Below are 27,426 nucleotides of genomic sequence, written 5' to 3'. Positions count from 1 at the left end.
TCACGCAAAACGCTGCGCACGGCGTCCGGTGGCCACAGAGAGCGGCCATCGAGTCCCTCCCCGGCGCGGCGCCCCCCTCTCCCGGGCCTGCAACACACGCCCTTGGGGTCGGTCCTCGAGGACGCGCAATCCCCCCACCCATCAGGACGCACGTTTCGAGCTCGTTAGTAAATGTTCCTTAAATTCCCGAAGGGCAAGAAGTTAACCAAGTAAAACAGCATCGGAACACCACGTAGGGGCGTTCGCACGGCCCCCGGGGTCCGCGCGCTGGGGCAGGGGCAGGGGAAGGCGGGGGAGGGGCGGCGACCCGGGTCTGCGGTTGAATCAACAGGGCGTGGGAATGGGGCGGGCGAGCTGCGGTGGGGGCAAGCCCGGGTGCCGGGGAGGGCGGGGGTCTCAGGCCGGCGGGTCCCAGCCTGCGGTGGGGCTGGGGGGAGGGGCCCGGGCTGGGTGGGGTGAGGAGGGGCTGGGCGGGGCGGGTGCTGTGCCACGAGGCATTGGCGGGCGCCGGCCTCCGCCCCCGCCTCTCCGCCAATCGCAGCCCGCCCGCTCCCCTTGCCGTGGGTCCCAGCGAGGCCGCCACCCCGGGGTCGCCGTCTCCGCCTCTCCGCAGTCGGGGCAGCAGCTCGCCCCTCTTTCCCACATATCCGTCCAGGTGAGATCCGGCCCCACCGAGACGCGCTCTCCGCTCTGGACGGAGGATCCCAACTGGGTCCGGGGCTCCCCCTCCGCGCCTCCGCCCGCTGTTGCATCATCTGCACCGAATCGCGGCGAGACGGGTTCCCAGGACCCCCGACCTACCCGCGCCCACGCCTGCGGTCTTGGCCGCCCAGAAGCTGGGGGTTTGGGCGTGCACGTGGCCCCAGGCTCCCACCCCAGCCCCCGCGCCGGCGGAGCGGACCCCACTGGCGGCGAGTCCCGGAGCGTGGAGCGGGGACGCGGGCTGGGAATCTGGGGGAGACGCACGCTTCGTGCCCAGCATTGAGTTTTCGCTGCATTGTGGATGGGAAATGACTGTTTGCAAATCGCCCTTTTCGGCGGACTGTGTGGGGTGGCGGTAAACGCTGTCGTTGCGCGGGCGGCACGCGAGGTGGGTGCCCGCTGGGGGAGGGACGCGGGGCTCTGCGCAGGTTGCGTTGTGGGGATGGAGGATTTCCTGGGACCTCACTTCCCGGAGCCCCAGGCGAGACGGCAGCTGAGCTGGAGGATGCAAAGGGGAGGCGGAAGGGGAGTGAGAGAGCGGAGCGCGAAACTCGGCTTCCCGAGGATCTTCTAGGCTCACTTGTCCCCAACTTTGTCCCAAAGTGTCGCTTCCGGAGGCGGAGTGGCCAGCGGTTTCCGGTGTCGGTACGGTCTGGATCTCCCCCGGGGAAGCTTAGAGGAGTTTCCCGCTCTCCGTGCGCCTGGCCCTCCCCAGGCCCCTCCGGGAGTGCTGGCGCGCGCGTGCAGGGGTGTCCCGGGAGCGTCGTGACCCCAAGGGGGTCTTGCGGTTTAAGGAGCGGCCGGAGGCGACCGGGCGACGCCAAGTGAACCCCCCTCCCCGGGACGCACGTGCGACCGGCCGCCCGACGCTGTCGCCTTGGGGAGCCCGCGGGTTCGGGTTCGAGTTCGGGTCCGGGTCTCCTGGAGAGCTTTCCGCCGAGCGCCTCTGGGTTCTTCAGAGCCCCGGCGGCGTGCGATCTGCGTGTCCGGCAGCCCCTTACCTTGCGGGAGAGTGCTCCAGGGCGAGGCGAGGCGCCAAGAGCAACGCGCTGGGCCGCCTGCGTCTGCCAGGGCCTCGGGTCCAAGGCTTTCCGGAGGATTCCGCGGCGGAGCGTGCGCGCCCCAGGCCAGACAGGGCCTGTGCCAGACGGAGAGTCCCTTCCGCAGGTGACTCCCGCGACCCGCGGAGGAAGGGAGGAAGGTGCTGCTCCGCTCACGGCGGCGGCTTCTTACAAGGTCGGGGTAGAAAGAAAAGCAGGGGCACGCTTGGGTGACTTCAGGAGGGACACGAACCTCTGAAAGCGGGGTGCATTTTTCTGGGGAAGAGATCCAACGCCTTCGGATTGTCAGACAAGTCCGTGGTCCCATGACCTTGAAAGCACCACCCTCCAGGGTTGTTTGAAGCCGCTTTGGGCCTGGTGAATTGCACAGGTGGAGGGGAGGCCAGGAAGTCCAGGAGGCCAAGCTGAGGCCTGGGTAAGGCCTGTGCGCAGAGACCAGCTGAGCCGCATACTCCAAGGGTTCCAAATGCAGCCAGCATCAGCAACTTTTTCTTTTTTAATAGGCTTTTAAAAAAAGAACAGTTTTAGGCCGGGCGGGGTGCCTCACTCCTATAATCCTAGCAATTGAGAGGCCGAGGTGGGCAAATCACCTGAGGTCAGGAGTTCGAGACCAGTCTGGCCGACATAGTGAAACCTCCTCTCTACTAAAAATACAAAAATCAGCTGAGTGTGGTGACACGCGCCTGTAATCCCAGCTACTCTGGAGGCTGAGGCAGGAGAATTGCTTGAACCCGGGAGGTGCAGGTTGCAGTAAGCCGGGATGGCACCACTGCACTCCAGCCTGGGCAACAAGAGTGAGACTCCATCTTGAAAATTTTACAAAGAGCAGTTTTAGATTTACAGAAAAATTGAGAAGATAGATAGTTTCTCCTGTTAAGATCTTAAACTGATGTTGTGTATTTGTTACTTTTTTTTTTTTTTTGACAGAGTCTCGCTCTGTTGCCAGGCTGGAGTGCAGTGGCACGATCTCGGCTCACTGCAACCTCCACCTCCCAGGTTCAAGCAATTCTCCTGCCTCAGCTTCCCGAGTAGCTGGGACTACAGGCACACACCACCACACTTGGCTAATTTTTGTATTTTTAGTAGAAACGGGGTTTCACCATGTTAGCCAGGATGGTCTCGATCTCTTGACCTCGTGATCTGCCTGCCTTGGCCTCCCCTGCTGGGATTACAGGCGTGAGCCACCGCGCACGGCCTATTTGTTACAATTAATGAGCCAATTCCACAATCACATAACCTTTGTTAACGTTAACCAAAGTCCATGCTTGAGTCAGATTTACAGTTTTCCCCTCACGCCCCTTTTCTATTCAAGGATCCCCCGACACAGTTTGCTGTCACGTCTCCTTACAGAGTCTGAACAGCACTGAACTGTCAGCACCATCTGCCCGGTGAGTGACAGCTGTGGACTTAGTGTCCTGTTGAATGTGGAGAATCAAAGCAGGGTGAAGGGGGACTGAGTCCAGTCCTGGGTCCTGTGCAGAGGGTGAGGTGGGAGGTGGTCATACGTTCTTTGTGCCCCCAGAGGAAGGGCAGCAGATGGGGCCTCGTCTGGGTGCCCTGGCCTTTCTTTTTTCTCTCTCTTTTTTTTTTTTTTGTCTTATCTATTTCAAGGTGCTTGTGTGTTTTTTTAATCCCGGGTAAAAATACACATGACACTTATCACTGTAACCATTTGTAAATGTGATGCAACCACCGTCACTATCTCCACCTAGAACATTTTCATCATCCCCAACACAACCTCTGTACCCATCGAACAATCACCCTCCCTTCCCCACTCACCCCAGCCCCTGGCAGCCTCTTTTCTACTTTCTGTCTCTATGAATTTGCCAGACATAGAGGGGCGTTCGAGAGTCCCAGGTGCCTCATCGTGGAAGTGGAATCACACAGCATTTGTCCGTTTGTCTCTGGCTCGTTTCACTTGGCATCATGTCCTGAGGGTTCGTCCGTGTTGTAACATGTGCCAGAATTCGTTGCTCTTATGGCTGAGTAAATATTCTAGTGTGTGTATGAGCCTATCGTGTGCGTCCATCCATCTGCAGACACAAGGGCTGCCTGCCTCCACCTTTTGACTTGTGAATAGTGCAGCAGTGAGCATGGGTGTGCAAGCATCTGTTTTGTTGTTATTGTTTTATTTTTTAAGTAGAGACAGGGCTGGAGCCCAGGCTGGTCTTAACCTCCTGGACTCAATTGTCCTCCTGCCTCAGCCTCCTGAATTGCTGGGATGAGAGGCGTGAGCCACTGCACCCGGCCCAAGCAACTGTCTGTTTCCTTTTTTTTTTTTATTTTTGTATGTGCCTATGGAGGAGACATGGCCAAGCGGCTGCCCACAGGGCTGGTGCCTGTGTTTTTGTGTAATTCTTCCTGGGCTTCTCTGAGGGAGCAGAGCACCCCGCCCGGAGGGGACCGGGTCAGCAGCGTTCGCTGGACCCCACAGCATCTGAGCCTGAACTGAAGCCTCTCTCCTTGCTTTGCCAGGTCCCAGCATGCCTTCTGAGACCCCCCAGGCAGAAGTGGGGCCCACAGGCTGCCCCCACAGCTCAGGGCCACATTCGGCGCAGGGAAGCCTGGAGAAGGGGCTCCCAGGGGATAAGGAAGCCAAGGAGCCCCTGTGGATCCGGCCTGATGCCCCGAGCAGGTGCACCTGGCAGCTGGGCCGGCCTGCCTCTGAGTCCCCACATCACCACACTGTCCCGTAAGTCCTGCTTTTGATCACAAGAGGGTTGATCCGTAACCTGCAGGGCAGGATTTTGTTACCTGGATACCACACAGCCTGGAGGACATGAGGTGTGGCCCCCCTGTAGTCACTCTGGGTTGAGGAGCTGGGGGTGGGGGCATGCCGTGTAGATGAGGTTCTGAGGCCAAGGCCTCCTTACGCTGCAGCCCAGCGCCTAGGCCAGCATCTGGCACGACAGTGGATGCTCACTAGGTATTTCCGGAAAAAATAAATAAATTATGGCCGGGCGCAGTGGCTCAAGCCTGTAATCCCAGCACTTTGGGAGGCCGAGACGGGCGGATCACGAGGTCAGGAGATCGAGACCATCCTGGCTAATACGGTGAAACCCTGTCTCTACTTAAAAATACAAAAAACTAGCCGGGCGACGAGGCGGGCGCCTGTAGTCCCAGCTACTCGGGAGGCTGAGGCAGGAGAATGGCGTAAACCTGGGAGGCGGAGCTTGCAGTGAGCTGAGATCCGGCCACTGCACTCCAGCCTGGGTGGCAGAGCAAGACTCCGTCTCAAAAAAATAATAATAATAAAAATAAATAAATAAATAAATTAGTATGTCCAGGTCACATGCTTTCCCCGGTCTGTGGCTGTGCACGTGCGTTCGCTGGAGGTGAGTGACCAGGATCCTGCCTGCACTTTATTTTATTTTATTTTATTTTTTTGAGACACAAGCTGGAATGCAGTGGCGCAATCATGGCTTGCTGCAGCCTCAATCTCCCCCGATTAAGGGATCCTCCCACCTCAGCCTCCCAAGTAGCTGGGACTATGGGCGCCCACTACCACGCCCAGCTAATTTTTGTATTTTTAGGAGAGACGGGGTTTCACCATGTTGACCAGGCTGGTCTTGAACTCCTGGGTTCAAGTGACCACCTGCCTTGGCCTCCCACAAGTGCTGGGATTACAGGCGTGAGCCACCGTGCCCAGCCCAGCCTGCACTTTTCTGTCAACTCTAGGTCATGGAGACTTCCCCTAGGCATTAAACATTTTTCCATAGTGGGCTGTTTTTGTGGTGGCACAGACTGTTCGGTGAAGAAGCCGTCATTTTGTAAGCCCTCTACTGGGTAGATACACGTTTGCAGTTATCTCATTTTAAATAACTGCAATAGAAAATACTACACATTCATTTAGCCAACGAGTCTTTCCTGAGCGCCTTGTGCATTTGTGCCCTGCTCAAGGTGCAGAAGCTCTATCAGCAGAAAAGACAAATAAACAAAAATCCCTACCCCAGCATGAAACTGAAATCAGTCTCACTAAGCCTTAGGATTATATTTATTTCCTTAGTGTCATCTCCTTGGAGGAGAACAGATAGATCAAAGGATGTGCCTCTTAGATGTTTGATTCCTTTTTTTGTTTTGTTTTGTTTTGTTTTGTTTTTTTGGAGACAGAGTCTCGCTGTCGCCAGGCTGGAGTGCTAGTCGCCCAATCTCAGCTCACTGCAACTTCTGCCTCCCGGGTTCAAGAGATTCTTCTACCTTAGCCTCCCTAGTAGCTGGGATTACAGGCACGTGCCAGCACGCCCAGTGGGTTTTTGTATTTTTAGTAGAGATGGGATTTCACCATGTTGTCCAGGCTGGTCTTGAACTCCTGACCTCCGGTGATCTGCCTGCCTCGGCCTCCCGACATGCGGGGATTATGATTCCTATTTTGTGTACAGCACTACCAGCATTTATGGTGGTTGATTTACAGTTCAGAATGGTTGGAGTGGCTGGGTGGAGCCACTCTCAGTGCAGCAATAGAAGAAGTGACAATTGACAAACCCAGAAGGTCTGAGAGTTGAACACGGTCAGTGCTGGGAGCTCAGGAGGCCAAGCAGATGGGTGGGCAGCCAGGAGGATGGGCTCTTGCCCCCAACACAAACCTGAGAGAGCAGTGGGTGAGAGGCCCGGTGAGGTCAGGAGTGGCTGCTGGGGAGTAGAGTGGGCAGGGAAGACAGGCCGGATTCCTGAGGGCTCCATGAGCTCCTAACTCTAGGGCATGAGATGAAGATGATGCCTTCCAGGTTGTAAGATGGTGTTGTACCTGCACCTCACACACACCTCATTCATCCTCCAAAGACACCCCCATCCTGAGATGCAGAGCCTACGCCGCTTGTCTCCAGTCAGAGGGCCCCCGAGAAGAGCAGGGTTGCAGGGAGGTGCTGCAGAGGTGGGTGAGGGGTTGGGGCTTCATTCTAGGACAGTGTGGGATGTCCTCCCAGGAGCCTCTTGGGCTGTAGAAGTGGGAGTCCTTGAGATAAGGGGCTCCAGGGCTATCCCTGCAAGTCGTATTCTTTATCTTGCTGAGTGCTCTGGGCCTGGCTCTGACCACCTCTAGAAACTTCTCAGGTAACTTCACAGCCACGGAGGCCCAGTGCCTGCTGCAGAGAGGCGGGCCTCTTCCTGCCTGGCTGGCCGGATGCCTGAACTGAGCTAATGAACTAACGCCCAGTGCTGTCACCCGGGGGCTTGACTTTCCACCTGGCCCTGGCTTTCTGCACCTTGCCAAGCCTGGTTCCCTTCCGCCAAGAACTGCTTCCGAGGGAGCCTCCCTGGTCCCTGTACAGCTTGGGCACCTGGCAGGACTGCCCTCTGCTCCCTGGGAAGGGCGCGATTGGACTCCTCTTGTTGGCGCCTGTTTGGGCCTTCAGGGCGGCTCTCCCTGCAAATGTGGCACTCCCTCCATGCCACAGGACATCCGGGAGCTGGGTGCACCCCAGGTCTGAGGATCGCTTCCTGGGGGGCAGGGCCCAAGGAGCCTGGCTGTTTTGCAGGTGCCTGTGCTGAGGAGGAGGCTCAGGGTCAGAGCCATGGGGTGTCCTTGGAACTGCAAGGGCCAGGGAGGGGTTGCAGGTCTGGACACCGCTGTGAACCATGCGTGTTCCCAGATGAGTTTCAGGCGTGTGTGTGGTGTGTGTGTTTGAGGCGTGTGTGTGGTGTGTGTGTTTGAGGCGTGTGTGTGGTGTGTGTGTGTGTGTGTGTGGTGTGTGTGTTTGAGGCGTGTGTGTGGTGTGTGTGTTTGAGGCGTGTGTGTGGTGTGTGTGTTTGAGGCGTGTGTGTGGTGTGTGTGTGTGTGGTGTGTGTGTGTGGTGTGTGTTAGGGGTATCTGTGTAGATATGTGTAACAACCATCCAGATAAAGCCAGTTCTTTGACTGTTGATTTGTGTCAGACAATGGCCTTGGGCTGCCAGGGCCGGTACTACTTTGTTTTGTTTTTTTCCTGAATAAATGTGGACTCCTCTGTTTCAGGGCAAAATCTCCAAAAATCTTGCCAGATATTCTGAAGAAAATTGGGGACACCCCTATGGTCAGAATCAACAAGATTGGGAAGAAGTTCGGCCTGAAGTGTGAGCTCCGTGAGTGCCCTGGCTTTTGAGAGGGGCTTCCTCCGTCTCATGCTGCGCTCCGTGGGCCTGGGGGTGCTGGGATGGGCTTAGGCAAGGCCCTGGGATCGGAAAACACGCTGGTTAATGAGTGGCTGAGATCATATCAGTTTAAGTTTGGGAAAAACACACAACAGGGTGTTGTGTCCGAGGGTGACCAGAGTGGCTCCCCAGCTGATGGACCAGGGAACGAACAGGTGACCTTTGAACTGAGGCTGGAGTGGAAGGAGCGAGGGTGTGAAGAGCCAGGTGAGGGTCAAAGGCAGAAGCAAGCAGGTGGGGAGGGTCTGCGTCCTGCCTCCTAGCGAGACGCGGACGGGTCCTAGCACGAGCTGTGAGCCACCCACTGCCCAGGGAGCGGTTGCCTCTGTCTTGCCAGCTTCATGGGGACAGACAGTTCAGCTCATCATTTACGAGACAGAGAATGGAAATTTGGAGGGTCTGTGGCTGGCCTCGTCCTGGGTACACAGGGTGTCACCTGAGGTCTGCTGTGAGCCCTCCGGGGAAGGGCAGTTCTTTGCAGGGCGCAGTTTCCAGGCTCAAGAGGGTGGAAGAAATTCATAAGGGTTGCTCTTCACCAGGAGCTCGGGGCCCTGGTAGACCTCAGCATCGTCACGGAGAAAGCTGTGGGTGCAGAGGCCTTGGGGACAAGGCGGGGACGGAATTTCATATTTCAGATGACCGAGGCCAAGGGAGTTCGGAGGGCGGCAGCACAGGTGCCGCGGAGAACCCTGAGACAGGGCCAGATGGAGGGGGTGCAGTTTGAGTGGGAAGGAGAGGGAACCAGTAACATGGCTTGGGACTTTCTCATCCTGAAATGCTGTCATGTCACAGCCGGGGGACCTGTGAGAGCTGGGACAGGCGCTGGGGGAAGGAAGTCAGGGGTCGGTGCATTGGGAACTGATCGCACATTCACAGGAGAGGCCTGCTGGGAGCCTGGCCCTCCTCTGCCCCTCTAGGGAAGGAATTCTCAGAGCTGCATCAGAGCAGCTCCCTTCACAGAGACCCCCAAGGCAGCAGGGCCGGCTCTGTGCTCATTTGTCAGACAATAAGGACCCTTGGACGCAGCAAGCGTGGCTGCCCCCTGTGCTACGTACAGGACGGCGTCTAAACTTGGCAGTTGCCCTCGAAGTAGGTTTGGGAACGCCCGTTTTACAGACAGGCACACCGAGGGTCAGGTCGGTCACGTGGCTTGTCCGAGGCCACCCAGCTCTGCTTTCTGCTTCGGAGCTGGCCCCCAGGCGCGGGTGAGAAAGAGCTAACGGAGGGCTTCACAGTGTGGGACCCAGAGGGCTCCGGAAATGCAGACCTGCGGCGGGCCAGGCCCCAGGAGTCCTCCCCACCACACAGCACCTCGGCCTGGTTCTAGGGGCAACACCTGTCTGGTGGTGGCTTTCAGAAGTTTTGAGGTGCTGCGGGCTGGTCCCAGGTCCCTCAAATCACATTTCATGCAGCCCAGTCTCTCTCTCTTTCTCTTAAAAACTAAATATTTTTAAGAGCTGGAGAGGGAGGGAGGACCTGCAATGAGAAAAGAAGTGCAGGCCGGGTGCGGTGGCTCACGCCTGTAATCCCAGCACTTTGAGAGGCTGAGGCAGGCAGATCACAAGGTCAGCAGATCAAGACCATCCTGGCTAACATGGTGAAACCCCATCTCTACTAAAAATACAAAAAAAAAAAACTAGCCAGGCGAGGTGGCGGGCGCCTGTCGTCCCAGCTACTGGGGAGGCTGAGGCAGGAGAATGGCGTGAACCCAGGAGGCGGAGCTTGCAGTGAGCCGAGATCATGCCACTGCACTGCAGCCTGGGCGACAGAGCGAGACTCCGTCTCAAAAAAAAAAAAAAAGGAAAGACGTGCAAGTGAAGGCCTTGGTCTTGTGTGGGGACCGAGCAGGGAACCCTTCCCAGGGCAGGTGACGCCCCACAGGGGAAGGAGGACAATGGGAGGCTGTAGGGAGAGTTTGCAAGTCCTCATCCGATGGGGCCGGGGTGTGGCCAGTGCCGTGGCTTCAGGACATCAAGCTGCTTTGGCAGGGGCTGCCGGGTATGGCTGGGCATGGGGCGTAGGGGACCCAAATCCAGGCGCCCACCCGCCACATGCCTAGCTTGTGGGTGGGGGGATGGGGTTTTCTGTGGGCCCCCCAGTGAGGGCTGCTTATGCCTCTCTGGTTCCCACAGAGTTGCTCTGCGCCCCGCAGGGCCGGTAGGATGGCCTGCAGGGGGAGAAGCTCTGATGGGCGAGCGCCCAGGTGCAGGTGTAGGGGAGGTGAGTGGAGAAGTGGCGATTTTTCAGAACCCACAGACCCCCAAGCCCACCCCCATCCTGGGGTGTATCAGGTAATGGGGGGTGAGCAGGAATCACTGGGGGGTGGTCAGGGGATCTTCTCTGTGATTCATCCCTGCTTCCCAGTGGCCAAGTGTGAATTCTTCAACGCGGGCGGGAGCGTGAAGGACCGCATCAGCCTGCGGATGATTGAGGATGCCGAGCGCGCCGGGACGCTGAAGCCCGGGGACACGATCATCGAGCCGACATCTGGGAACACCGGTGGGTGCCCGGCCCAGTAGGGGTGCCTGGCTGGCTGTCCCCTACCCATGCTGAGCCTGCCAGAACCCGGGGGGGGTGGTGGCTGAGCTGCAGCTGCATGTGCTGGCCCACCCGGCCGCCTGCTCCCTGGCATCTCGCGCCTGCTGCCAGCATGTGTCCCAGCCCAGCTCCCTCTGACCAGCGGTCCGAGTCAGTGCCGATGCTGTTGGGGCGATAGCACCTGGCAGTGCCTGGCACACGGGACGAGCACCCAGAGTCTGCTGTTCCTGTGCCCCTGTACCTGGCCGGGCCTGGAGGAACCAAATCTCCCGTCCTGTACTGCTCCCTCCTCCTCCTTGGCATGTACCTTTTATTCCTGCCTCTGGCAGCCTCTCTTCCCCTGCACTTGAAGGCAGAAGCAGCTATGTTGGGCAATTTTGGAATCCCACAGAACCCTCTTCCCTGGGCCCGAGGGGAGCCGGCACCGGGGTGTGCCCCTATGTCCCAGGCAGGGGTGGGGCGGGGCTTGGGGGGCACCGGGCCCCTCTCATCCTCTGTGTGCCCTCAGGGATCGGGCTGGCCCTGACTGCGGCTGTGAGGGGCTATCGCTGCATCATCGTGATGCCGGAGAAGATGAGCACGGAGAAGGTGGGTGGGCACAGCCAGGGGCGGGGTCATAGGGCAGGGGATGAGGGTGCCTGGGCCAGGCAAAAGGTGCAGGCCACCGCCTTCCCTCCTGCAGGTGGATGTGCTGCGGGCCCTGGGGGCCGAGATTGTGAGGACGCCCACCAATGCCAGGTTCGACTCCCCAGAGTCACACGTGGGCGTGGCCTGGCGGCTGAAGAATGAAATCCCCAATTCTCACATCCTAGACCAGGTGAGGCGCCTGGGGCCTGGAGACGGGCATTCCCTAGGAGGGTCTCGGTCAGGGATGTGGGGGTGACTGAGGTGTCGGGGGCCAGCTCACGGGCTCTGCTCTCTTTCTATGCAGTACCGCAACGCCAGCAACCCCCTGGCTCACTACGACACCACCGCTGATGAGATACTGCAGCAGTGTGATGGTGCGTCCCTCTGTCCGTCCCTCTGTCCGTCCCTCTGTCCATCTTGATTGCATTTATCCCAGGCTGCCCGGGAGTGTACAAATCTCTTGCCCTCTCCTTGGTGAACTCCTATTCACCCTTCAAAACCCAGCTCAAATGTTCCCTCTGTGAAATGCTATCTAGAGCATTTCTCTAGAACAGTTTCCTCCCTCCCTTGTGCCCTCTTGGGACCTCTGCCTGTGCCTTACCTGTAACACCAAACACAGGGCACGGCTATATTGGTTTCCCCGGCAATCTCTGCAGGTCTGCAGGGGGTCTTCCCACAGAGAATGTAGGGAGTGAGTCTGTTCAGGGCCCAGGCTGGTGCCGGGCTCACAGCTGGGACTTCAGCTGGGATCATGCCCTGACTCGGCATCAAATTCATCTGCAGAACAAGGCTGGTGAGATCTGCAATGAGTTCACTCTCTGGTACAGGCATGAGACCGGCTCCTTGGGCCCTTTTCCAGGGACTTGGTGCCAAGGCCTGTGGGGATTGGTACTGATGTTTTCCCAAGAGATCCCTTTAGAGAGACGTTGCCAGGAGGTTGGCGCCCTGGCTTCCTGTTGGGAATCCGGTGTTGGCATGGGCTGGAGCACACCCTCAGTCCATGCCCAGGAGCCAGGCTGTAAGGTCCAGGGATTTGCTTGTTTGGGCTTTATGTGTGGGAACTCTCTCGTTTGGCAAAAGCAGTCCTGTCTCAGCATGGGTGCCCAAGCGGCCCCCCCTCACTGAGTCTTTCCCTGCCGTGGCTTGTCTGCCAGATGCATGTGCTGGCCGCCAGCAGTGTGAGTGCCCAGCGAGTTCCTGAGCTGAAGCCTGAGTGACTGATTCCATTTCCTGTGCCAATTCAGTTAACTCACTCACACCATGCAAACATCCAACAGCCCGTGGAGGTGATTAACTGGAAGCCTCCCTCTGCCCACCCTCAGCGCCTGCACCCCCTGGACAGTGTCCGGTCTTTCTGCATCCAGCTAAATGGGGGTTTTAGGGGCCGAGTCTCATTGAGCAAAGACTGGGCTGGGGTGCCCCAGGCTGCCTGTTTCTGAGGCTTTCACAGACCAAGGGCAGCAATGAGGGCTGCTCCAGCTGGAGAAGTCTTTCTTTTGAACTTTTTGGTCACCCACCGTGGTTTGGGCTGAGTGTGTTTTCAGTGATTATTACTATGAGTGATGGGCTGGCCAGGCGAGGACCTGAGAATGTTATCCATCCACCAGGGAAGCTGGACATGCTGGTGGCTTCAGTGGGCACGGGTGGCACCATCACGGGCATTGCCAGGAAGCTGAAGGAGAAGTGTCCTGGATGCAGGGTGAGTGGTGTGACCGGGCCCAGGAGGGGCAGCGCGGAGTGGCCCCGACTTCTGAACTGAAAGCTCTCCTTCCTCACCATGTGCTCAGCACACTGTCTTCCGCGGTATTTCTACACTGCTTGGGAGGTGAGATAAGGGACCAGCAGCTCGTGACCCGGAGGAGCTGGGGCTGGGTGCTCGCTCACTGGCCAGCGTCTTGGAGGGGCTTCCTGCACTGAGTGGGGGGTTGGAGTTCCATCTAGGGGCTCTGAGAATCAGCCAGGAGCTCTGAGTCCTCTGGTCCTGAGTCTGCCCCTCGCCTGGGGTTTGAGGGAGATGGGGGAGGGTTCCTGGACTCAGGGTTAAGAGCAGGTCTCAGGTGCCTAGAAAGGTCCCACTGATGAGACAAGAGTGTTACCTCGTTGTTGCTTGCCCTTGAAAAAGACATCACTGCCCAGCGATGCCCTTTGTCCGCTAAGGTTCTGGTGTTTCACCGCAGGGTGGTCTGTCTGGGCTGTCCTGGGGGCCCCCCTCCGAGAAGCCCCCAGGGAGGTCACTTCCTCCCAGACACCTGCTTTCACTTCTGAGCGCCCTGCACTGAACGTTTAGTCCAGACGAGGTCATTATCGCTTTCATACTTGGGGCCTGGGTTCCTGGGTTTCTCGTCCTGCCTCTGAGGCCGGGAACGGGCCACCACCCACGGGCAGAGTGTTAACGGCGCTTGTTCACGGCGGTATTGGCCACTCCGATAATAGAATAGTCAGGCATGTCCAGCGGGGGCTTTTGCTGGCCTTGAGCCCTGAAGCCACGCACTCTGCAGATCATTGGGGTGGATCCCGAAGGGTCCATCCTCGCGGAGCCAGAGGAGCTGAACCAGACAGAGCAGACAACCTACGAGGTGGAAGGGATCGGCTATGACTTCATCCCCACGGTGCTGGACAGGACGGTAGGTCGAGTCCTGAGCCCGGCCGCAGTGCCAGTGCAGCCTGTAACTCACCCTCACACTGCAAAGCCTGGCTGACCCTGGGCCCCAACCAGCTTCTCCGCTGAGGGCAACAGAAGGGCAAGCCCCGGCACGCGTGGTGAGAAGCTGATCTCGCAGGTCGAGACAAAGTAGACTGGGGGACGACGTCTGCACATGTGGCCTGACCTCACCAAGGGATGTAGCCCGGGTGGCACAGGCAGGGAGCAGGGAAAACATGGGAAAATTAAGGCCCCAGAAAACTCTGTTAAGAGCCAAAAAGGTGGATTTGGCCTGAGTGAGCGCAGAGACCAAAGGGCCCCTGCAGGTCACACGGATGCTCAGGGGGGCTGGCGAGCAGTTTTACTGTCTGCTAAACGTGTTAGAACTGGAAGGTCTGCAGACGTGCCGATCCCAGAGGGAGAGGCTGGGGCATGACCTCTGGGGTCCTGCTCCCTAGACACGGGGTCCACCAGAAGGCTGTTCACTCCCTTGGCCACGCAGAAGCGGCTCCCACACTGACGGGCTGTGGGGGGTCCCGCTCAGGTGGTGGACAAATGGTTCAAGAGTAACGACGAGGAGGCGTTCACCTTTGCCCGCATGCTCATCGCGCAAGAGGGGCTGCTGTGTGGTGAGTGGGTGGCAGGCACGGGGGTACGGGGATGGCAGAGATGGATGGGGGCACCGGGGATGGCTGGGGACGCACCCTCTGCCAGCCACCAGCCTGCATGTGTAAGACAGCAGTTCTGAGGAGTGTCACTGCTGCGGCCACAAGCCTCAGGTGTTGTCTGTCTGCCTGGGTCCTCACCTGCCCAGTGTGGTCACCTGCTCAGATGAGGGCAGGAGGCCACAAGGCAGGGCTTCGAGCTGCCCTTCCAGAATGTGTTTCTAGAACAAGCCTAAAGCTGTCATGGCACTTACTGTTTCTCATCAAGCCCACCAGGGCCCCTGGGGCAGTGACTCTGCACTGACGGGGCCCATGGCCAGGACTGGGTGCTGTGAGCACCCTGGAACAGCTGGGGAGGGGCTCTGGAGCCTAAGGCTGTCCAGGATCGACCCCACTCACCTTCCTCCCACCCCGTGCCCCTCTGCCCACCTGCTTGGGGGCTGGCAATGCCACTGACCAGCCACACAGGCAGGAGAGGCTGTAGGGACCACAGTTGATCTGGACATCTGGGAACTTAGAGAGCACACACCAGCTTCTGAAACCCAGGCAGGGACATATGAGGTTTTTACATGTGCATTCCCTGTGTCATATCACTTTGCAGGTGGTGACAGGGAAAGTGGAAGGAAACCAGCCCTCAGCGTGGGCAATAGCTGAGCCCCAAACTAAAGACTGGAAGCAAGTCTTGATTGAAAAACCATTTCCTAGCCAGACGCGGTGGCTCATGCCTATCATACCACCACTTTGGGAGGTTGAGGCGGACAGATCACCTGAGGTCAGGAGTTCGAGACCAGCCTGGCCAACATGGTGAAACCCCATGGTGAAAATTAGCCAGGAGTGGTGGCGCATGCCTGTAATCCCAGCTACTCAGGAGGCTGAGGCAGGAGAATTGCTTGAACCTGGGAGGTGGAGGTTGCAGTGAGCCGAGATCATGCCATTGCGTTCCAACCTGGGCAACAGAGCAAAAACTCCATCTCAAAAAAAAAAAAAAGAAAAGAGAAAACCATTTCCCAGATGTATCTGTCATCTGTCATGAAAGGTGTCTTGGTGCCCATAAACGCTGGGCTCTCCCTATCTCAGTCTCCCTGTTCCCCGTGTTGGTGGAGAAACAAGCCCCTGCCTTTGGAGCTGGAAAGCAGGTCTGTGGGCCCCGTTACAGAGGAGGGCGCCTCTGTTCCTGCGGGTGCTCCTGGTGCAGACTTAGACCTTCCCGACTGCTGTGTGCACCCTCAAACTAAGCCCGGAGAAGACGCCTCAGACTCTGACTTCAGGGATCCTAGGCACAGCTGGTGTCACCGTGAGCCTTGGTCTGTTGTTTATAAAGCAGAGCCCAGTGTGCAGTCAGGCAGCCTGCAGGAGTGGTGCTGGGGACTCTGTCCTCAGAGCATCGCTGGCTCTCGTCTCAGGGCCAGGAGGTTTGCCAGGGGCCGAAGCCCCACCGCAGGCATTTTCCTGGCACCAGTGCCCACCCCAGCCTAGCAGGCGCCCCTTTTTTTTTTTTTTTTGAAACGGAGTCTCGCTCTGTCGCCCAGGCTGGAGTGCAGTGGCCGGATCTCAGCTCACTGCAAGCTCCGCCTCCCGGGTTTATGCCATTCTCTCGCCTCAGCCTCCTGAGTAGCTGGGACTACAGGCGCCCGCCATATCGCCCGGCTAATTTTTTGTATTTTTTTAGTAGAGACGGGGTTTCACCGTGTTAGCCAGGATGGTCTCGATCTCCTGACCTCGTGATCCACCCGTCTCGGCCTCCCAAAGTGCTGGGATTACAGGCTTGAGCCACCGCGCCCGGCCGCAGGCGCCCCTTTTGCTCCCAGATTTTTTGTTTCCTGGGTGAGGGTTTCGTTATGAAGCCCCCAGTGGACATGAAAACTCCATGGTGCACAAGGAGGATGCCGATGCTCATGGAGAAGTAGGGTCCTCCCAGCCCCTTTTCCCGAGGCAGCCCCTCTTGACGGATCCTTCGAAGCGTGTCTGACACACTCTGACGCATGCAGGTGCACAATTCATGCACCCTGGTGCACCCATGCGCACTCACCCTGGCGTATCTGATTTGTGTGCACAATTCATGCACATGCGTGCACCCACACGCACGCACCTTGGTGCGTCCGACTCATGGCCCTCTTTGCAGGTGGCAGTGCTGGCAGCACGATGGCGGTGGCCGTGAAGGCCGCGCAGGAGCTGCAGGAGGGCCAGCGCTGCGTGGTCATTCTGCCCGACTCGGTGCGGAACTACATGTAAGACATGGCTTCCCTCCCAGGTCCCTGCTCCTCTCTGTCCTGCCACCCTTCCCTGGATGCCTCACCTGAGAGCCGGCAGCCAGAGCTGGGAGGGGAGGAAGCACTGGGCCCTGTGCTCTGCTGCTCTCTCCTGCCCGGGTGCCCTCATGCTATTGGGCTTCCCAGCCCCTTAATGCTGTGAAAATCAGTGGACACTCAGGGACAGCCCTGATGGGAGGGGCATGGAAGGCGGTGGTTCCCTCTCTGTCCCTCCTGTCCATCCCTCTCTGGTGTCTGCCCCCCTCACTGCTCGGGGGTCTGTGAGCTCCAAGGGGTAGCCCTGGCCACATGGACTGACGTCCTCTTGGGCTGGGCCCTGTGCCACCTCCTCTCCACCCCGACTCCCTCTGCTGCTTCCCCCAAACTCCAGGCTGGGACCGAGTGCTTCCCGGGTGGCAAGAGCCCTGCTGCCCAGGTGGCCCCCTAGGACGTGCTGTGACTGTTTTGCCCAGAGGCCCCTTGGGCAGTAATGCCACAGACCTTGCTGGTCACCGGGCAGCCGGGCTGAGACTGCGGCTGCTCTGCACCTGCTCTCTGAGGGCGGCACCGGGGCGGGTGTCTAGAGACCCCCATGCCGTGCCCCCTGCACCTGAAGGGTTTCCTCCATGGCCTGCAAGCTGCAGGGGCTACACAGCTCCCGAGAGCTCAGCTGCCCTTGGGGGGCCCAGGCCTGGCTGGTGGGTGCCCCCAGTTGGGTTCCCCGGTGTGGGGTGATTCACAGCTGGTGCCCAGGGCCAAGTTGCCCTGTGCAGGGCTCCTGCCCACCCCCGTCCGTGCAAGAACACCGTCTCCCCACATGCTTGGCCAGCTTGCCGTGCGTGCCCGCGCGTGTGTGAGTGTGCGAGGGGCAGAGGGCAAGCATGAGAGGACGTGTTTATTTGAGTGCCTGAGCGATGGCTGTGTGCATGTTCACACACGCCTGTTGGCCATGGGGGGCAGGAAGTCCAGCCCACAGGCTGCCCCTGGGACCTCCAGCCAGCACCTGGGTGTCTCTGCTGCACCAGTGAGGTCCAGGAGAGGGGCTGGGCAGGCGGTGCTGCCCCTCAGCATGCGTGGAGGCCCAGTGGGGCCCTGTGGGGTCCTGGTGACGCCCCCATCCCGCAGGACCAAGTTCCTGAGCGACAGGTGGATGCTGCAGAAGGGCTTTCTGAAGGAGGAGGACCTCGTGGAGAAGAAGCCCTGGTAAGACTGCTCGGCCAGAGACCCACTGCCCCGTGGCCTGCGCTGGCCCTGCCCAGTGTGACAGGCAGGAGAGCGGTCCCCGTGGCCTCCTGCTGAGGTGCTGCCCGGTGGGGGGACAAGAGCGTGTGTCCATATCCTGACCTCCCGCCTGCCCTCTTCCCTCAGGTGGTGGCACCTCCGTGTTCAGGAGCTGAGCCTGTCGGCCCCACTGACCGTGCTGCCGACTGTCTCCTGTGAGCACACCATCGAGATCCTCCGGGAGAAGGGCTTCGACCAGGCGCCCGTGGTGGACGAGGCGGGGTCAGTTTCAGTCCCTGCCCAGAGCTCAGTCCCGGGTTCTGTCTGTCCAGCTCCACCATGTCAGTGTCCCTGGACAGGGCAGCCGTGCAGACCCCGCAGCTCAGCTGACAGGCCTGCCTGGGCCGCCTCATGCAGATGTTCAGGGTGTTGGAGGCCCCTTGTCGGTCCCTGAGCAGCCTGGGCCAGGGCTGCCGTGCTCACTCCAGGCCCTCAGACCTCGGCCCACCCACCCTTTGTGTGCAGCCCATCTTGGGCCCACCTGGGGGGCAGGGGGAGATATCCCTGACATGTCTGACAGCAGAAGGCCTTGGCACACATGCCCAGTGACCACGGAGAGCCCCATGTCACGGAAACCTGACGGTTGGTCACCGTCGACCCCCGTCACCCTCGACCCCGGCCACCGTCGACCCCGGCCACCCTCGACCCCGGTCACCCTCGACCCCGGTCACCGTCGACCCCGGTCACCCTCGACCCCGGTCACCGTCGACCCCGGCCACCCTCGACCCCGGCCACCGTCGACCCCTGTCACCCTCGATCCCGGTCACCCTCCACCCCAGTCACCCTTGACCCCGGCCACCCTCGACCCTGGCCACCCTCCACTCCGGCTGAAAGGGTCCAAGGACTCCTGGCTTCTTTCTCCCCGTCAGGGCCCAGCCTGGTTCCTGCCGTGTGTAGGCTCGTGGCAGAGGCTCGACTCCCATGTGTGGCCAGAGAGTGCTCCTCCCCGGGGCAGCTGAGGGTGTGCCCTGGCGTCCTGGGAGGCGTGAGGTGCCAGCGCTGACCCCTGCCTGCCCCCACCCCACAGGGTGATCCTGGGAATGGTGACGCTTGGGAACATGCTGTCGTCCCTGCTTGCCGGGAAGGTGCAGCCATCAGACCAAGTTGGCAAAGTCATCTACACACAGTTCAAACAGGTACTCAGGCACCTATGGGCAGTTCAAACAGGTACACAGGCGCTTTGGGACGGCAGAGGGTGCCCGAGTCCCCCCGGCCTTGAAGGCAGGATGCGGCACTTCCCGTGTGGGGGTGCTGGGTCCTCAACCCTCAACACCACTTAGGCCGAAGCTGGCTGCACCCCTCAAACCATGAAGCTGAGAAGCACCCACTTTACAAGCGCAGCAGCCAGAGAGGAGGCTCTCATCAGCGCAGGCTTATCCGTGCCAGCCGTGTCTTGGGGACTTGAGGAGGTCGTTTGCGCTGAGAGGCTGTCCCCGGCACCATGCGGCATCTGCCGGGATCTTTCTCATGCCCAGCCTCATTTGCACACACTTGGTTATCCAACAAGAGCTAGAACATTCTGAGAGAAGCCCATGGTGGCTCCTTGCCGGGCTGGTTAGACCCCATGCTTGTCCTGAGACACCCACCCACTGCTGCTCTGAGGGTGGCCAGGAAAGCTCGTGTGATGTTCCACATGGAGCCCCTGGGACATGGAGGTGAGGCTCTTGACACTGGAAAGGCCAAGACACGTTCTGCCCAAACGTAGGAGCAAAGCTGACTTTTTTTTTTTTTTTTTAAAGACAGAGTCTCGCTCTGTCGCCCAGGCTGGAGTGCAGTGGCGCGATTTCGGCTCGCTGCAAGCTCCGCCTCCTGGGTTCACGCCATTCTTCTGCCTCAGCCTCCCCAGCAGCTGGGACTACAGGCGCCTGCCACCACGCTGGCTAATTTTTTGTATTTTTTTGTTTGTTTGTTTTTTCTTGAGATGGAGTCTCACTCTGTCGCCCAGGCTGGAGTGCAGTGGCGAAATCTCAGCTCACTGCAAGCTCTGCCTCCCGGGTTCACGCCATTCTCCCGCCTCAGCCTCCCGAGTAGCTGGGACTACAGGCGCCCGCCAGGACGCCTGGCTAATTTTTTTTTTGTATTTTTAGTAGAGATGGGGTTTCACTGTGTTAGCCAGGATGGTCTCAATCTCCTGACTTTGTGATCCGCCCGTCTCGGCCTCCCAAAGTGCTGGGATTACAGGCTTGAGCCACCGCGCCCGGCACAGATTTGACTTCTTTCCCATCTCATACACACACCTGAAAGGTCACCTGAATCCACGCGTTTCTCACATTCGGCTGCCACCGCCTCCCGAGTGGGCCTTGCAGGAACCCCCATCGTGTCTCCTCTCACTCCACAGAAAACTTGCGGGGCCGTGACCCCCATGCCCACCTAGAGGGTGTTCCTTCTCGGCGTTGCACTTGCTGTCCCGGCCCCGGAGCACCTGTGCTGCGGGAGGTGCTTCCTGTGCTTTCTGGAGCCGCCATCGCCTCCCACTCTGTGGGGAGCTCCCGGAGACTCTCCAGCCCCCGGTGATCACCGAGTGGGGTCATGGTGCCCAGCACCACGTGACAGCACTACCCACCAGTGCCGGAAGCTTCTCTCCTTCCTCCCCACTCTCCCCTCCATTCTTGACTGCAGTGTTATAGGATACAATGAACATATTTAATACACACAGCTTAGTGATTTGTTGTTGTTGTTTTTTTTTTTTTGAGATGGAGTCTGGCTCTGTCACCCAGGCTGGAATGCAATGGCGCAATCTCTGCTCACTGCAACCTCCGCCTCCCGGGTTCAAGCGATTCTCCTGCCTCAGCCTCCTGTGTAGCTGGGATTATAGGCATGTGCCACCATGCCCAGCTACTTTTTGTATTTTTAGTAGAGACAGGGTTTTACCATGTTGGCCAGGTGGGTCTTGAACTTCTGACCTCGTGATCCGCCCACCTCAGGCTACCGAAGTGCTGGGATTACAGGCGTGAGCCACCGTGCCTGGCCTAGCTTAGTGATTTTGACATAAATACACACCCACGATGCTGTCACCCATGACACATCTGTTGTCCCCAAAGGCTTCTTGTGCCCCTTTGAGCCCCCACCCCACCCCTAGGCAGCCACCCCAGGCTGGGGTCCCCCTCAGCCACACCCTCCAGGGCTGTGTGGGTGGAGACGCCTGGGGGGTGCTCACCATTTCTACCTCCTTCCCACGGACCTGGCGGTCGTCCTGCGACCTGCTGCGCAATGTCGCATGCCTGTCTGCCCCTCTCCGTGCTGAGTCACTGAGTTCTATTCCATGGTGTCTGTGGCCTTTGGTATTGATTCTCGGGCTGCGCTCCGGCCCCTGCACTGATGGGACAGATTGGGTGCCCTTGCCTGGCGAGGTGCTGAGCCGGCTCTGGTGGTTGCGTTGAGACCTCTGGTTGCTTTGGTTTTCTGACTTTGATCTTCAAGCTGGCAGGATCTGAGAGAGCTAAAGGGCAGGGCTGGTGGCCGCTGGCCTCATGCCCAAGGGCGTGGGGGTTCGGAGGCTTGGTCATCATCCAGCGATGCCCTGACTCCCAGGCACAGCTGAGCTCCCAGCCGCGCTTGCCCTGCTTGCCCCACTGGGCTCTAGCAGACCCGCCGCCAAGGCCTGAGGCTCTCACCATGGCCCACACGAGGGGCCTGGCCAGCAGGGACAGAGCACCTGTGGGGCCTCCCTGTGTCCCACTCTGCTCCGAGCCCCAAGGGGAAGGGATGCAGGGATAGGATGGCCTTCAGCAGGAGTAGAAGCTACCTCGTTTCAGACCCTGTCCTGAGGCAAAGGCTGGGCACCACCACAGAAAACAGTGGCTCCCATCCCCTGGGCACAGGGTTCTACCCGGCGCTGGCCTTTCCTGTGGTCCCCAGGCTGAGGGTCTGTCCCACAGTGAGCGGGGCGGGGCAGGTCCCGGCCTTCACGGCTCCCCGGGGTGTTAGTCCTGGTTCTTTTGTTGGACGGGAAAACGCTGCCTCCTTGGTCTTCCGACACATGCAGGGTCTGCCTTCGTCAGAACGAGCGCCGGGGGGTTGGGCTTTCCATAAATCACAGTCTTGCTTCTGGATGCATGGGGCACATCGCGGTGCTTTGCCTCCTGAGCATTTGGTACAGGGTCAGGCGGTGCCGCCTCCGAGCCCCGGGAGCTCATGGTTTACCTGGGAAAGTCACCTCTACTGCCAGGTCGAAACAGGAAGGACACCTGCCGTGCAGACCTGAGGGTGGTTCACTGTGAGGTGCGCCCCCCCTCTGGGTTTGGCTGCCCGTTTCTGATAAGCACGTGTCCCCCCAAGAGGGGCTTGTGCAGCTCTGGTGGCATTTCCCCAGGACATCGATGGCACTGAAGGCCACAGTGAGTGGAGGTTTGAGCTCCCCTCAGATGGGAGTCATAGGACCATCCAGAGGAACGCTCGTAGCCCTAAAACGCCTCTGCGCTCCGGCTGTTCAGCCCACCCCCGACCCCAGAGTCCACGACTCTTTTTTACTAGTTTTGCCTGAAACAGGACGTCATAGAGTTGGAATCAGATAGCACAGAGCCCTCTCACACTGGCTCTTTGACGTAATAATGCATTCGAGGGCTGTCCACATCCCTTCCTGTTTTTTATTTCCCCTCAAGACTGAGTCTCTCTCTGCCGCCCAGGCTGGAGTTGAGTGGCATGATCATGGCTCATTGCAGCCTTGAACTCCCAGGCTCAATCAATCCACGTGCCTCAGCCTCCAAGTAGCTGGGACTACAGGCACGCGCCACCATGCTTGGCTAAGTTTTTGTGTTTTTGATGAGGTCTTGCCATGTTGTCCAGGCTGGTTTCAAACTCCCGGGCTCAAGCTATCCTCCTGCCTTGAGCTCCCAAGGTGCTGGGATTATAGGCAACAGCCACTGCTCCCAGCCCCTTTCTTAATTTGATAGTTCCTCAAAGGGTCTTTTATTTTATTTTATTTTATTTTATTTTTTTGAGACGGAGTCCCCCTCTGTCGCCCAGGCTGGAGTGCAATGGTGCAATCTCAGCTCACTGTAACCTCTGCCTCCCGGGTTCAAACGATTCTCCTGCCTCAGCCTCCTGAGTAGCTGGGATTGCAGGCACTCACCTCCACGCCCTGTTAATTTTTGTATTTTTAATAGAGTACAGGGTTTCACCATGTTGGTCGGGCTGGTCTCGAACTCGTGACCTCAAGTGATCTGCCCACTCGGTCTCCCAAATTGTTGGGATTACAGGTGTGAGCCGCCGTGCCCGGCCTCCTCAAAGGGTCTTTCTCGGTGTGTCCTGTCACCCTCTGATTCCTAGGTTAGGATCCTTTCACGCGATGCTTTCCTGTCACCCGTGTTCCTTTTCCTGGGGCCGGTGAGGCCCACTGACCATGCTTCCCTTGCAGATCCGCCTGACGGACACGCTGGGCAGGCTCTCGCACATCCTGGAGATGGACCACTTCGCCCTGGTGGTGCACGAGCAGATCCAATGTGAGTGGACACCTGCTCTGCGCATGGGGTTCTCACTGGGGTCAGGCCACCAAGCCTGGCCTCTGCCATGGGCAGCAGCTGGGCCCCCGTCCCCCGCGGGGTGTTAGGGGAGTGGGTGGTGCCGACCTTCAGTGACACCCAGTCTTTGTGCCCGGGCCTCCCACACGCCCCAGGCTGGTGGGCTGCACCTGTGATTCCTGCAGGGACCCCTCAGGCCACACAGGGTAGGGGCCCTTTGCCTCCAGGGAGGCCAGGGGTCTTGGGGACTCTCAGGGACAAGCCCAGAAACATCTCGAAGGGTTTCAAGTCCTGACCCTGGCCATGTCCTGCAGCCCTGGAGAGGCAGTGTTTGCCCCAACAGCCTCGTGGTCTTCGGGGGGCTGCTCTGAACAGAAACCCCCACGTGGGTCTCAGAGGAGCCATTCGTGGGCTGTCCTTGGAGCCCTGCTCCCAGCGAGCTCTGAGGTTTGGTGACTCCTGAGCACATCCCTGGGCGTCCCCACCACATCCCCACAGCCCAGGAGAGCTGCTCGCAGGTTTTGGGTTATAGATGGCAGCCCTCGGCCCGGGGTCCACAGGAAGAGTTGGGAGGGGGCCTGGAGCCCGGAGCCTGCCCACTCACCAGGCCTGTGTGCAGTGGGTGAGCACTCGGCGGCTGAGGCTGGTCCGTGAGGGCCGCGAGTCTAATCCCATCTCCCATCCTTGGCTCTGCAGCGCGGGACCAGGCCTGGGCAGGTGTGGTGGGGGGGCCTGCAGGTAGGTAACACCCACCCCTCAGAATGGCTCTCAGGCTCAGAATCACAGCCTCCCCATGGCAAATGAAGGCCTTCCAGGGCCCTGGCCCCACCCCTGAGCTTGGGTAGGAGGGTTCCCCTCTTAATCTCACATTTAGTTGTGTTTGAACATCTCAGAAAAAAAAAAGATGTAAATGCCAACGTCAAGGTCCCCAAATCAAGTCTTCCCGGAGCATGTCCACGCTTGTCACCACTGTCTGTGGCTGCTTTCGAGCAGGTCAGGGCTGTGTGGTCACAACAGAGACGGCACAGCCCCCAAGACCTAACATACCACACCACCTGGTCCTCGTCGGAAAACCCACCGGCCAGCCCTGGTTCACTGCCTCAGGGCCACAGAAGCCCGCGGCACTCAGGGCTCCCTTCTCCAACGCTCTCACTGTGCCTCAGTGTCCCCGAAACGCAAGGAGCTGATTTCATCTGGGTTCCCTGGTTTTCCTGGGGCGCTAAGTAGGGACCTCTGCCTACAAAGATCGGAGTGACAGCCGTGGCAGAGTGGGGATGGGCTCTGAGGGCTCTGCCTGGATGTTCCTTACCCCCACCCTGCTCACCCCTCTGTGCCTTATGACAGCTGGCATAGGGTCCTGTGGAGCTGGCATAGGGTCCTGGCATAGGGTCCTGTGGAGACCCTATGCAGGACTGAGAGGATGTGTGGGGAGGGGAGAGAGGGAGAGAATGAGATCTGTGTTAAGGAATTGGCTCATGAGATCACAGAGGCTGACAGACCCTGAGATCTGCAGGGTGAGGTGGCAGGCTGGAGACTGGAGAGCCAGTGGTTCAAGCCCCAAGGCAGGAAATTCCACCTTGGGTTCTATTCAGGCCTCAGCTGCTTGGGTGAGGCCCTCCACAGTAGCACGCGTTTCTGCCTCTTGACTCCTGTGCTAATTGAGAAATCCCCTCACACACGCCCAGAATGATGTGTGACCAATGCCTGGGCTCCCCACGGCCCCGTTAACCTGTATTAAAATTAACCATCGTGGGAACCTGGGCCAGCATTAACACCGAGCCCACGCTTGCCAGGAGAAGGCAGTAGGGGTGAAGACAGAATCAGGCCAGAGATGGGAGCTGTGTGCTGCCGGTGGTGGCAAGGGGTTTTTGTCTGTTTTTAGAGACAGGGTCTTGCTCTGTTGCCCAGACTGGAGTGCAGTGGTGCCATCACAGCTCGCTGCAGGCTTGACCTCCTGTGCTCAACTGATCCTTCTGCCTCAGTCTCCCAAGTAGCTGTGCCACCATGCCACAAGCATGTGCCACCATGCTCAACTAATTTATTTTTAAAAATATTCTGGCTGGGCGCGGTGGCTCAAGCCTGTAATCCCAGCACTTTGGGAGACCGAGACGGGCGGATCACGAGGTCAGGAGATCAAGACCATCCTGGCTAACACGGTGAGACCCTGTCTCTACTAAAAAATACAAAAAACTAGCCAGGCGAGGTGGCAGGCGCCTGTAGTCCCAGCTACTCGGGAGGCTGAGGCAGGAGAATGGCGTAAACCCGGGAGGCGGAGCTTGCAGTGAGCCGAGATCCAGCCACTGCACTCCAGCCTGGGCAACAAAGCGAGACTCCGTCTCAAAAAAAAAAATTCTGTAGAGATGGGGTCTCGATATGTTGCCTAGGCTGGTCCCAGACTTCTGGCCTTAAATGATCCTCCCACCTTGGCCTTCCACAGCGCTGGGATCACAGGTGTGAGCCACTGTGCCGGCCTCGTGAGCAGGCTTGAATTTCAGGCTCACACCGGCTCTGAAGTCCTGAGCGCCTCAGGATCCCAGCTGGTGGGCCGGGGAAGGGTGCGTCCTGGCATGCGGTGGGTGGCCTGGGGCTCAGGAGACTCAAGCGGTGGGTGGAGCCTGGCCTGGTTCCCATGGGACTCATGGGGTGGGGGGCGGGGTAGAGCCTGGCCTGGGGCCTAGGGGACTCATACAGTGGGTGGAGCCTGGCCTGGAGCCCAGGGGACTCATGCGGTGGGTGGAGCCTGGCCTGGGGCCCATGGGACTCATGGGGTAGGGGTAGAGCCTGGCCTGGGACCCCATGGGGCTCATATCAGAAGAGGCTTGGCCAGGCCCAGTGGCTCATGCCTGTGATCCCAGCACTTTGGAAGGCCGAGGCAGGCGGATCACTTGAGGTCAGGAGTCCGAGGCCAGCCTGGCCAGCATGGCAAAATCCCATCTCTACTAAAAATACAAAAATTAGCTGGGTGTGGGGATGTGCACCTCAAGTCCCAGCTCCTTGGGAGTCTGAGGCATGAGAATCACTTGAACCCAGGAGGTGGAGGTTGCAGTGAGCCAAGACTGCACCACTGCACTCCAGCCTGGGTGACAGTGAGGCTCTGTCTCGGAAAAAAAAAAAAAAAAGAACACAGCCTTGGCTGCTGGGCTCCAGCAGGCCGCCCTGGGGTCCCCACAGTGCACAGGTAGGTCCCCTAGGCCCCCAGGAGCCTCCTGCCGCGCAGCAGCCCGCCCAGCCTCCCGCGGCACCTGCAAACCCGCTGCCTCGTTCTCCCCTCAGACCACAGCACCGGGAAGTCCAGTCAGCGGCAGATGGTGTTCGGGGTGGTCACCGCCATTGACTTGCTGAACTTCGTGGCCGGCCAGGAGCGGGACCAGAAGTGAAGTCGGGAGCGCTGGGCACTGCGGAGCGGCCCCGCCACCCTGGCCCGCTTCTCCTTCGCTTTCCTGAGCCGTAAACACACACGTGATTGGTAACTGCCTCGCCTGGCACCCGTTATCCTCGCAGACGACAAGGAACATCCATCCCCCCTCATTAACACATGGCTTCCTAAATGGCCCTATTTATGGCCTGTGAGATGAAATGTGCTTTTCTCTAATGTAACTTCCTCTTACGATGTTGCACCAAGGAAATACTGAGAGAGAAGTCGGCCAGGTAGGAAGAACACGAGGAATGACTGGGCAGAGTGGATTAAAGGCAAAAGAGAGAAGAGTCCAGGACGGGGACAGGGAAGGGGGCAGGGAGAAGCCCGGGTGGCTCGGCATCCTCCACGGGCAGCGCCGTCAGCTCAGGGCTGAGCTGGTGGGAGCAGTCTGAGTGTTTGGGTTTTTTAATTGAGGTGAAATTCAACTTACCTAAAAATCAATCACCTTAAAGTAAATGATCAGCAGCATTTAGTACGTCCAGAAAGTTGTGTAGGCACCACCTCTGTCACGTTCCGGAACATTCTCTCATCACCGCAGGAAGCAATCATTTCCCTTCCCGTCTTCCTCCTCCCCTGGCAACTGCTAATCGCCTTTCTGTCTCTGTTGTCTAAAATAGGTTTTCCCTGTTCTGGACGTTTCATATAAATGGAATCACACAA

At 58.9% G+C, this 27,426-nt stretch overlaps 1 protein-coding gene across 8 annotated transcripts; it reads left to right on the top strand.

Annotated features, from left to right (window-relative positions):
- Window positions 1–479: 479 nt before the first annotated feature.
- On the top strand, window positions 480–27,426 carry CBS (cystathionine beta-synthase). 8 transcript variants are annotated; one of them, XM_033232597.1, is made up of 19 exons: window positions 555–1,090; window positions 1,662–1,869; window positions 3,076–3,151; window positions 4,239–4,455; window positions 7,713–7,819; window positions 10,253–10,387; window positions 10,935–11,014; window positions 11,109–11,243; window positions 11,358–11,427; window positions 12,661–12,752; window positions 13,552–13,677; window positions 14,239–14,323; window positions 16,482–16,587; window positions 17,734–17,811; window positions 17,977–18,111; window positions 18,917–19,025; window positions 23,246–23,330; window positions 24,045–24,086; window positions 26,622–26,830. In XM_033232597.1, the coding sequence occupies exons 4-19, from the start codon at window positions 4,247–4,249 to the stop codon at window positions 26,723–26,725; spliced, it is 1,698 nt and encodes a 565-aa protein (XP_033088488.1). In that variant the 5' UTR covers window positions 555–1,090; window positions 1,662–1,869; window positions 3,076–3,151; window positions 4,239–4,246; the 3' UTR covers window positions 26,726–26,830. The 8 variants fall into 8 exon arrangements, with proteins under 8 accessions (XP_033088487.1, XP_033088492.1, XP_033088490.1 ...); XM_033232596.1 differs by lacking the exon at window positions 1,662–1,869 and having other exon boundaries at window positions 480–655; window positions 26,622–27,426; XM_033232595.1 differs by lacking the exon at window positions 1,662–1,869.

This window comes from Trachypithecus francoisi, unplaced genomic scaffold (genome assembly GCF_009764315.1).
Source record: "Trachypithecus francoisi isolate TF-2019V2 unplaced genomic scaffold, Tfra_2.0 Lachesis_group14, whole genome shotgun sequence".
Taxonomy (NCBI): Eukaryota; Metazoa; Chordata; class Mammalia; order Primates; family Cercopithecidae; genus Trachypithecus; species Trachypithecus francoisi.
Note: the sequence above shows the minus strand (reverse complement) of the source record. Positions and strands in the feature narration are given on the sequence as shown.

What these genes read in the sequence shown, in the direction of transcription:
- CBS (XM_033232596.1), top strand. Translation starts at nt 4,247, where the DNA reads ATGCCTTCTGAGACCCCCCAGGCAGAAGTGGGGCCCACAGGCTGCCCC. An exon ending in ATTCTCACATCCTAGACCAG is followed by an intron (nt 11,244 to 11,357) that starts GTGAGGCGCCTG and finishes CTTTCTATGCAG; the next exon opens with TACCGCAACGCCAGCAACCC. An exon ending in CCCGTGGTGGACGAGGCGGG is followed by an intron (nt 18,112 to 18,916) that starts GTCAGTTTCAGT and finishes CCCACCCCACAG; the next exon opens with GGTGATCCTGGGAATGGTGA.